Genomic DNA, 11,331 nt, shown 5'->3' with positions numbered 1-11,331 from the left:
AAAATGGCAGTCAAAACACTGGACAAAGGCTGATGAAAGTGCATCAAAAAAGGAAAGACCATTATGTCAGGTGATAAAGTTATGACCACTTTTTTTTTTTTAATTTCTGACGAATAATCCACCTAGATTACTTGGAAAAAGGCAGAATCATAATTGGACCCTATTATGCTTCATTGTCAGACCGTCTGGAACTTGCGTTGGTTGAAAGAAGACCAAGGTTGCCACACAAACAAGTGCTCTTTCACCAAGATAATGCACCATCCCACACATCAGCCATAACATAGGTGAAAGTGCATGAACTGGACTTCAAATTGGTTCTTCATACAGCATGTTCACCATATGACTAAGCCACATGTAAAAAGGTCGACACAACATTTGAAATTTTGTTCTCGATTTTAATCATTAGAACACCCATCGTGAAAAACCCCACTTTCATGTTATTACTGTTTGTGGTATGATATTCTTCCAATTAAAGGTAGTATCATTCTAACTTTGTTATAATACATAGCATACATTATAGTTCACATAAGTGAAGGCTTACCATATGCCTGGGATTAGCTCAGATAATCCTGGTTTTTTAGTGCTGTCCGGGGATACCAAAATGTCCCATGTTTGAGAATTTTATGACTGGTGAAAATTTTTTTTATTTTAAATTTTAGAGCTATTTGTTGAACAACGCACTTTTAAATATTCTCTTTCCGAGTCTCTCTCAACATACCTTGGAGCAAGTGCTAATGTCAGTGGAGAGGCTTAACTACCAATTCTGACACAATTTTTCACTTAAGGAATTTGGCGACAAAATGGGTAATGTGTTTGTATTGTTTTCATGCAATAAGTACTAATCTAACAGCAGAAGTAAATGAAATACGCATCTGATAAATTACCAGCTCAAATAAGCCAGCTTCATCTGGTTCACTAAGAACCACATATCAGAGTGCTGTGTTTTGCAACTGCGGTCAGTGTTTTAAACGGGTATTTGTTGGAGGTTGGTAGTTGGAGATGGGGGGAACAGGCAATGGAGTGAGGTTAAATGGAAGAGGAAGTGGGGAAAGCAGGCTGGGAGGGGGTGGTAGGGATGTCAAGAGTTTAAGAATTATAGAATGTATAACTGTTCGATTCTCACTGAAACACCGGTAGTGTAGAACAATAGGCGCGTAAAATGCAAATAGCATAACTATTGAATTTATGAAATAGAGTGTGGGGAAAGTGGGCAATGGAAAGGGAGGGGGGAGAGTGGCAGAGTGCTATGGGTTTAACAAGAGATAGTCTTATATTAAAACTGCAAGAAGTCAGTAATGCAAAAAAACCTTGTTATGATACCAGAGTGGATGTAGTGTTGTTCTTAATATGTATGTTGTTGTATTCTGTTGTATATATCAAGTGGTGCGCTTTGTGTGTACACATGTAGTTCATTAAATGGTATGATTTGTAGGCACGTATACATATACATATAGTTACTCATCAAACGACGCCACACGTGCTAAGGTGACAACACAACTTATCAGGGGCAAATTACACAGTCTTTTTTTAAGGAAATATTATTTGACAGTTTAATACCCACAATATGAAACACATAAAGAGCAGTGTGTAGCCTGTATGTTAACAAAACATCTCAGATCCTTTTTGCATTGCACTTTCATTGAATACTGCTTTAATGTCACGGGTTGTGGTGGAAAAATTTTATAGTGTGGCATGTTTGTCAATGATCATTTTGAGTAAGTTAATTTCTGTGAATTTATGTAGCTGGGATAAAAGATAGCTGTTATGTGGCAACCACAAGAATTTAATGAAAACTGCTATTAATATTTGGAAATAAATTAAAATGCAAACTTTCAAAGTTATTTCTGTAGCTCTGTGCTGCTTAATATTGGCAATATTCAAATAAAATGTTGTGGCTGTGCAAATGGCGCTGTATTGCACTTTCTGATACTCTGAAAAAATAAGTTATTAGTTTCCTAACATGTAGGGGTGCTAAAGATACATAAAGGTTTCAAGAGTAAATAAATACGTATATTTTACCAAAATGCAACATAAGTACACTTAACAATGTCTCTCACATCTATCCTCATCAAAAAACATGACCACCACAGAAAGTAATTACATCAAATTACTTGGCTGTTTCACAGTCATTAACATTTTAAACATGGAACGAAGGATAATGTACATAATAATAAATCAATGTCATTCTTAAATACAATTAAGTTGAATGATAACCTTTTTTTTTTTTTCAAGAATCATGAAATCATTGCACTGTAATTCCGTATGGAAAAATGTTGTTCTCCACAGGACAACCAGTACAAGGCGTAAAACTGTAAAAGGAGAATAAAATAGTAGATTATAAAAGTAGAAATAAAGTAGCAAAAACTAAATTAGTATCTGTAGTTATTCTAAGTGTGATACTCTGAAAGTTCAATGTGATAAGTTCTTACTCAGAAAGTGTAAAAATAAAACTGTGTATTGTTTTCATTAAAATATTAAAAGTATAGGCCTAGAACAATGGACACATAAATAGTGAAAGACATAAAGGTCGTAAAATTACCAAAATGGGATTATGTTGAGTATCTAGAATTGCATTTAGTGCCAATAAACATTGTCAATTTTAAAAAGCATGGAAACCGATTAAAAAAAAAAAAAATAAAACATTAAATTATAAAAGCGAAACAGCATGCAGCAACTAATGTTATAGGGGACAGTGTGTGACAGTTATGGTTACCTGCATTTCCTTCTGCTTGGTGACACTGTATGGCGGACACTGTTGCAGTATGTACGGAAGCCAGTCAGCACTTGTACACCCACCTACTGCTAGGGGGATGGTGTGTGAGCCGTTAATAAAATCATTCAACTGATTTAATGTGTTGCCAGGCTCTTGTAGATGGGGTGAAAAAATCTCAATTCTTTCCGACATTGTTAGAAGTTGATCCCTTAGGTTCATTGTGCAGCACTTTCAAGTGCTTATTGGTAGTTCCAATGGCATGCTTCCATGTTAGAAGATGCTCAGCAAATGCTGTTTTATTACAATGAATTGAAGTGTGCTCTTTGATCCATATTTCAAACGTACTGCCTGTTTGACCTGTGTAAGATTTTTTAGAGATTCCACATTTTAGTTTACATACACCTGCTGCTGTGAATTTTGAGGCTTTTTCTATTCACATGCTACCTCAGGGTGAAGTGAATAATGTCATTAGTTTCAAACCCTATATGCAAATTGGTATTACGAAATTCTCCAGCAGTAACATCTGAAACCTGTCCTTTATAATTCACAGCCATGTACACTACTTCCTTGTCTTCCTGTTCACCTGTTAGCGTGGTGCCATTGATTTTATGCTGTTTTTGTCTGTTAATTTTATGAACCCCTCTGGTCATTTAGGTAATCCCATTTATACAGAAAAATTTCTTTCCATTTCGTTAGCATAACCTTTTCTCAAAACGGGATTAATGAAGTGGGTAGAGATCCTACAAAAAAGTTCCAGGCATAACTAATGGGCAAAGTTCGAAAATCAAATTTTCTGTTTTCTGATGGGCAAAAAGCGATGTATAATCATAAGCCCATGAATGCCAGACGCACATGTGCAGGTTAAGTTTCATAATAAAAAAAGTAAAAAGTCCTCATGCCCTGATAAATGCAGTGCTAGTACAAAGATTGAAAATGCTATACACTTTCATGAGCAGTATAGTTTGCGGACAAAGTCATACCACCTGTTTCCATCTTTTTATCCCTAGATATGGTGAATTTGTATATTAACATGCCTGTTTGCAAGCCATTAGAAATAATTAAGAACAACCGTAAATTAATGGAGCTTCGAGAACTGATGTTTTCCTATTTTAGGTTTAAAGGTAATATATTCCACAAACCCGGGAGGGCCAGCCATGGGAAATTCCCTCATCGGCATTATGACTGAGATTTACCTTAATCATTTAGAAAACTAATTTTTCACTAAGAACCCTGCAACAGCCAGTAAAGTTGTCTGCTATTACCGCTACGTTGATGATGCTATTTTGTAGGTTAAGGGAGATCAAAGCGATTTTAATGACATAGTGGAGAGAATGAGTGCCATTCACCCAAAAATTAGGTTTAGAGAAAATAAATAAGCCATAAACTATTTCGACATTACGGTTACAAGCAAGGTGGGTAAACACCGTTTTAGCGTGTACAGAAAACTGACCTGTGCAGACATTATCACTAAGTCCTGGCACCCTGAAAGGATGAAGATGGCATATTTTCAATCCAAGATTAATAGGTTATTAAAACTGCCACTAAGCAAGCGTGAGATCAATAGTAGCAAGCTAACAGGTGAACAGCAATACAAGAAAGTAGCACATATGCCCTTGAGTTACAAAGGACAGGTATCAGATTGTTGACTTCCATAACTCATTTGCCACTGTAAGAACCATCTAGTGGCAGTTTGAAAACTGGGCAGGCCAGACTGTCAGGTATAATCTGCTCCTTTTTGGGAAACATTGTAACTGTGTGCTCGGAAGTGGACTTTCCAGATCATCTGTTCATGCAGGTAAGCTGGTCGGCTGCTGTAAGTGGCTAGCTGGTGACCCGGGGACTGCAGCAATCAGATGTATGTCTTGTCCAGCCAAGGGCCGCAGTTCATGGGCACATTGTCCAGTTGTTAGATATTGCTGAATAGCACCTGTAAAGTAATACAGAATTATTGTGAGAGGAAAAAAGGGGAAAACAGTGAGTCCTCTTGCACTACATGCTCAAAACAAATGTACTAACGCAGGACCAGAGGCCTGAAAGTGAATTGCGCACACAGATGTTATTGCTAGACAATTTTACAATACCAATTTGCATATGGGATTTAAAACTAATGACATTACTCTCTTCAGCCAGAGTATCATATGAATAGAAAAGCCTCAAAATTCATGGAAGCAGGCGTATATAAACTAAAGTGTAGAAACTGTCGAAACATTTACGTACGTCAAACAGGCAGGACGTGTGTGTGAAATATGCATCAAAGAGCACACTTCTGTTCACAGTAATACAACAGCGTTTGGTGAGCATCTTCTAACATCGAAGCATGCTGTTGGAACTATTGATATGCACTTGAAAGTGCAATGAACATAAGGGACCACCTTCTAACAATGTTGGAAGCAATCGAGATTTTTACACACTATTTGCAAAAGTCTGGCAACACATTAAATCAGTCGAACGATTTTATTAACGGCTCACACACTGTCCCAGAAGCAGGCGGGTGTGCAAGTGCAGACTGACTTCCGTACGTAATGCAAAACTGCGCGCCATACAATACTGCCAAGCAAATGCAGGTAACCATAACTGTCACACCCTGTCAGGGCTTAGTTGCTGTATGCAGTTTCACTTTTATAATTTATTGTTCTATATTTTTTACTGCTTTATACATTACCTGCTTTTTAAAATTGACAATATTTAATGACACTTCATGCAACTCTAGGTACTCAACATAATCCCACTTCTGTAATTTTACTGTTTCACTATTTATATGTCAATTGTTCTAGGCATTTACTTTTAGTATTTTAGTGAAAAAGAATTATAGTTTTATCTTTATGCTTTCAGAGTAAGAACTTATGACCTTGTGCTTTCAAAGTATCACAGTTTGAAAATAGCTTCAGATATTAATTCAGTTTTCACTACTCAATTTCCACTTTTATAATCTACTATTTTATTCTCTTTGTACAGTTTTACATATCCCATCTAGTACCTTAACAGAAGGTTTTTTTTTATGTTATCGACTTTTTGCAGTTTCAGTATAAGACTCACTCTTATTAAACCCATGTGATGCTAGGTATGCTCCCTTTGGTAAAAACTGTGCTACAAATAAATATAAATGATGCTATTCACACTCATCTGATATTATGTTCAATAGTGTGTCATACTGAGAGTTATTGTGTGTGTTACACGAGGGATCTCCAAAATACGGTCTAAAGGTTGCATCTGGTACAAGCTTGAATGAAGCCTTTTAAAATAGTGTGAGAGTCTTCCTGGCTTGTTTAATTCAATTGTAATTTCAAGTTTTCTTTCTTCTGAATGCATGTGAAATATGTCCATTCAAGCTAAAAAGAGGAAATTGAATGTAAGTGTCCTTTCTTCAGTACAACGTGGCCATGAAATATTTTGTTATAGAGAAAGCCAACAAATTAATTAGTGTTGTTTGTAATCAATTTATTGCTGTTCTTATGGAATACAATAGTCAGTGCCACTATGAAAAAATGCATGATGCACATTTCGATAGCAGTGCATTTTAATTACAGCTAGAGAGGTGTTTTCTTTACAGAACCAAATGATGTAAAGCTACTCTTTTAGCAAATACAGTGACATGTTGAATTGAAGAAATTGTCTGTAATTTATCCAAACAGTTACAAGAAAAGACATGTTTGCTTGGTACCCAACAGACCTGGATGAATCACAGACATCTCTGATGTTACTCAATTGAGGTATTCACACAGACTTCGAAGTTACTGAAGAACCAGCAAATCTTATTTCCTTGCAGGGTACAGATGGGTGCAGGGGATTGTGTGCCAAATATACAGGTCTCATTGGAACACCACACTACATTCAGTGTGAAGCCACTGGTGTATCAAGCCCTCGAAAACACACTGCACTATTGATCGGGATGCACTTTGGGCAAAATCAGTGGGTGTGTCTTGTGTGAAGAATACCGTTGTAATTTTGGTTTTTAATTTCATTCGATGTCATGGACTCGCTACTGCCATCAATTCAAGCCTTTCCTTCAAGAGGTAGAATCTTTGTCAAGTATTCTCTCATATCACATGGCAGTGAGATGGTTAATGTGTGGTAAAATTTTGCAAAGCTTCCTTTCTTTGGGAACAAAGATGAAATATTTCTGAATGAGAAAAACAATCTTGAATGAAATGAATCAAACTTCAAGAGGAGGACAATATAATTTTTGGTCTTTACAAGCATGTTAAAGATTTTAATCAAAACTAATACTTTCTGAACACAATATCACACAAAAACATTCCTCACATTTTGCCAACTCCCAGTCATCAAATGGTGAACATGTTTAAAGTTCTCCATTTTTGTTCACAAGGTAATTTCTTGGTGATCTGAAGGAGATCTCTTCCAGGTTCTTGTATTTAGACGCTTCTTCCAATGAGATCGAGATTTTCCAGAACCCCTTTTCCTGCAAAGTGGAAGATGTCCAGGCACACTGCAAATGGAAATCATTGACCTGCGAGCTGATTATTCCGTGAAGGACCAGTTTAAAGAAGAAACTGTGTTGAGTTTTACAAGTTTCTTCCAGAAGGAAACTACCCCAAGATCAAAGATTATGCGCAAGATTTGTTGTCTGTATTTGACACTACCTATAAGTGGGAACAAACATTTTATTTAGTGAAATTTAGAAAATCTAAACACAAAAACAACAAACATTTATGAAATAGTTTACTCATACAGCAGATTAAGTTAAGAGCCACATTTTCAGAAAATTATGGGTTCCAAAGCTAAAATTCTAAATTTCATTCCTTTCACTAAGTGTGCAGAGGAGAGTGTTGTGCCAGGAGGATACTGCAGTGAAAAACACAAGTTTTTTGGTCAGTACTTCAGTCTAATGACTTGATAATAGAATCGCATGCATGAGTAAGTACTAAAGACTGCCAGAAGCAATTTCCATCATGTTATGCAGTTTTTGTAGTTATTGGATACGAGATCGTGTTTTGTACAGCATTTGTAAATATTTCGAGTTCTACACATTTAAGCTATGTATAATAAAAGGAAAGTCTGTAAAGTTTGGCAGTGGCTTCAGAAAATAAAGGAAACAAAAATTACAAACAAAATACCTCTACTGGTCTTCAAAGTAAGTAGTTGTCAACGGCACATAGTTGTTCATCTTCCACACTTTCCAAAAAAGTGGTCTGACAAAATCCAAGATTAAGACAATGTTGATTGCCTTTTTTGACAGCATGGGCTTGATCCATCATGAATATTTATCCAGGGAGATGGAGGAGATAATGAACGGCACGCCATTAACTGTCACTTGGTCTCCAGATCGATTTGGTAGCACTAGGTCCCATGACCTGTAATGACATGAATGTCCAACAAGGCATGACCACACGTGCTTTGAGCAATTCCACAAGAATCGTTTGCTGACAGTTTACTATATTTTTACAGCTGATGTCAAAAGTGTGCTACTACTAGTAGTGATTACTTTGAAGGACACTAAAGGTGTTTTGTTTGTAACTCTTGTTTCCTTTATTTTCTGAGAACTCTGACCAAATCTTTTCAGCACACCTTGTATATTAAAGCTATTTGGAATATATTGTTAATTCTTCAGTTAGAGAATCTTAATGCAAGCAAAAATTAATTACACAAAGTATGGATGGATAATCCATAAATCTGAGTTTCATTAATGTTTCAACAATTTCATCTGCCTTGAAAAATGAAAATGTCTGTTGTTTCCAACTGCTTCCATTTAAAATGTATTTTACTTGTAACTGGTTTTGGATAATACTTTTGTTTAATTTGACTTGACATGCTGATTATTAGTGTGCAGTAGAGTAATAATATAACTAAGAGGTGATTAACAACAGATTGGGAAGATTTTCTCAGCTGCATAGCTTTTAAATTTCAACAGAATATTTGTTTCTAAGTACATGGCCTTGTTGTACGTTGGAACATGTTTTCACATTTGGATAACCCTTAATTTCCCAGAGTAATTTTTGTAATTTCAAGAAAAAAACTGCAGCACACAAAAAGTCAATTGGGCTGGATAGAGGCGAAAATCTGAATTAAGGGTTCCAACATACATCACTCTCCTCTACTAAAGATTTATAAAGTGTACCTGAGGTTTTCACTTAACATTGTGTTTCTGTCAAACAACAATAAATTTCGTTGTTATTTTCTTCTTGGATTTCTAAGAACAATGTGTTGTTATCTGGTGCCTACTAGGATTCAAAACTTGATGTGTGGCCCTCGTGCTCTGGTAATTTCGAGACCCATGTTAGACTGTGCTTAAAGTTTGTGAAAGTCCAGTCCTTCATTAATTTGCAACACAGCTGGACAGTAATTTTGTTGTCTTTACACCACTCCCCCCAATAAGAAAGACCAAATAACATTTTTATGGGAATTGGGTTGTACTCTCACAGACATCTAACAGTAACTGCTGTAGGATATCTGTTAGTAACTATAGTTACTTCTCACTATTGGCAGACCCATCAATAAAACAAGGACCAACAATGTGATTCACGAAAGCCTGCACCCCAAGTTGACACACTGAGGGGGTTGGTTATCCACTTCTCTCAGCCAATGTGGATTTACAGCTGACCAGTAGTGCACATTGTGAAGATTCTTGTGCCTGTGGTTTGTAAATGATGCTTCATTTGTAAACAAAATCTGGTGCAGCTGTAACTGATTTTAAAAGCTATTTCCGTGAAACTGTTGAAGTGAAATGTGGGAAATATAAAATGTGTTTGACTGTAGTATTCACAAAATACTCCCCTGGTTGATCTGACTAGCACATTCTAGCTGCCTTGTAGCAAGATGTGTATTGTAAGTAACCGCTGCTAAAACTTTTGTTTGATTGCGTTAGATGTTCTGTTTTTTCCAGTGGTGTATTTTATTCTTTATAGTTCCAGTTTTTGAATGTTACTTATATGTTTGCAAAGACAGATTGTGAGGGCTTGGCACAATCAGGATATATTTTGGTGTATAAATGGACAACTTGTTCTAAGAATTTGGTGATATTTGCCATAAATAAAAACCTAATCCTCTTTGACAACCCCGTGAAACTCTGAATAACTTCATGAGCTAGTTTTCTGATACCTACAACAGCAGAACACATACTGATGATGGATTTCAAGTGCACAGATAAAACACAAGAACCATACTTATGTAAGGTATAGTAGCCAGATGTTTGTGGGATCTCTTCTCCTGATTGTGTGACAATGTTTTTTGGTGCTGTTACCTTGCAACTATTTGAAAAATTTTTGCCCAGTCACTGAAGTCCTCTATGAAGGCTATTTCCAATGCCACAGAAAAAACTGTACAGTCCCACCTTAAAAAAAATCATAATTCAGCTGCTATAAATATTAAAAATTGCTTGAATGTCTGAAAATTTGCCACACTGTCCCAACTCAATTTGGTGAAAATCTCGTCTCAACATATTTACTCGTTCTGCAAATGTTTGGAGTGGCCTGTCTTTGCTGCCCTCACTCTGTAGTGAGTAATGTGGTAGTACTGCAGTCCAACGATAGTGCTTTAGTATTTGGCTTTCCTTAATTCTTTTGCTGCTACAGACATGCTCCTTGCATTCTGGTGGCTGTGCTGAGACTGGGCACTTCTGCCATTATGAAATACTTATCATCAGATTTTTCAAAAACTATTAGGTGAAAAAATTTTGATTGTTGCACACCCTACAGTCTGATACCCTCACTCAATAAAGAACTGAAATTCCTTTCGTTATCCATCATACACACAGCATTACATTACATTACATTAAGCAAATCATTTGCACAAAATTTTAAAGATTTTGCAGTGGTAAAAACGCATTGTGTAAACTTTGTCTATGGTTCATTTTAGTTCATATGCTGCAGTGAATGGAGTGTAAACAACATGTTGTTGTTGTTGTCGTCATCGTCTCGAGTCCTGAAACTGGTTTGATGCAGCTCTCCATACTACTCTATCCTGTGCAAGCTTCATCATCTCCCAGTACCTAGTGCAACCTACATCCCTCTGTATCTGTTTAGTGTATTCATTTCTTGGTCTCGTATTGGTGATCCCTTGATGCCTCAGAACATGTCCTACCAACCGATCCCTTCTTCTAGTCAAGTTATGACACAAACTTCTCTCCTCCCCAATCCTACTCAATACCTCCTCATTAGTTATATGATCTACCGATCTAGTCTTCAGCATTCTTCTGTAGCACCACATTTCGAAAGCTTCTATTCTCTTCTTGTCCAAACTAGTTATCGTCCATGTTTCACTTCCATACATGGCTACACTCCATACAAACACTTTCAGAAACGACTTCCTGACACTTAAATCTATACTCGATGTTAACAAATTTCTCTTCCTCACAAACACTTTCCTTGCCGCTGCCAGTCTACATTTTATATCCTCTCTACTTTGACCATCATCAGTTACTTTGCTCCCCAAATAGCAAAACCCGTCTACTACTTTAAGTGTCTCATTTCCTAATCTAATTCCAGGAGCATCATCACCCGACTTAAATCGACTACATTCCATTATCCTCATTTTGCTTTTGTTGATGTTCATCTTATATCCTCCTTTCAAGACACTGTCCATTCCGTTCAACAGCTCTTCCAAGTCCTTTGCTGTCTCTGATAGAATTACAATGTCATCGGCGAACCTCAAAGTTTTTATTT

The 11,331-nt window shown here is 36.6% G+C and overlaps 1 protein-coding gene across 8 annotated transcripts in view; it reads right to left on the bottom strand.

Moving 5' to 3' along the window:
* Positions 1–1,988: 1,988 nt before the first annotated feature.
* Positions 1,989–11,331, bottom strand: part of LOC124711424 (non-structural maintenance of chromosomes element 1 homolog) — a 45,970-nt gene continuing 36,627 nt past the window's right edge. For 2 of the 8 annotated variants that reach the window (XR_007005478.1, XR_007005480.1), the window contains 2 exons: positions 2,714–4,640; positions 1,989–2,309 (listed from right to left, as the gene is read on the bottom strand). Coding sequence is in view for 1 of the 8 variants with exons in the window: in XM_047241492.1 (XP_047097448.1) it covers positions 7,193–7,314 (122 nt within the window). In the remaining 7 variants the exon portion in view is untranslated. Of the gene's footprint in view, positions 2,310–2,713; positions 7,315–7,788; positions 8,026–11,331 lie in introns of those variants that run through there. The other 6 variants (XM_047241490.1, XM_047241492.1, XR_007005479.1 and 3 more) reach the window with 5 other exon arrangements.

Source organism: Schistocerca piceifrons, chromosome 8 (assembly GCF_021461385.2).
Source record: "Schistocerca piceifrons isolate TAMUIC-IGC-003096 chromosome 8, iqSchPice1.1, whole genome shotgun sequence".
Lineage (NCBI taxonomy): Eukaryota > Metazoa > Arthropoda > Insecta > Orthoptera > Acrididae > Schistocerca > Schistocerca piceifrons.
This window is presented reverse-complemented; position numbering and strand designations above follow the sequence as displayed.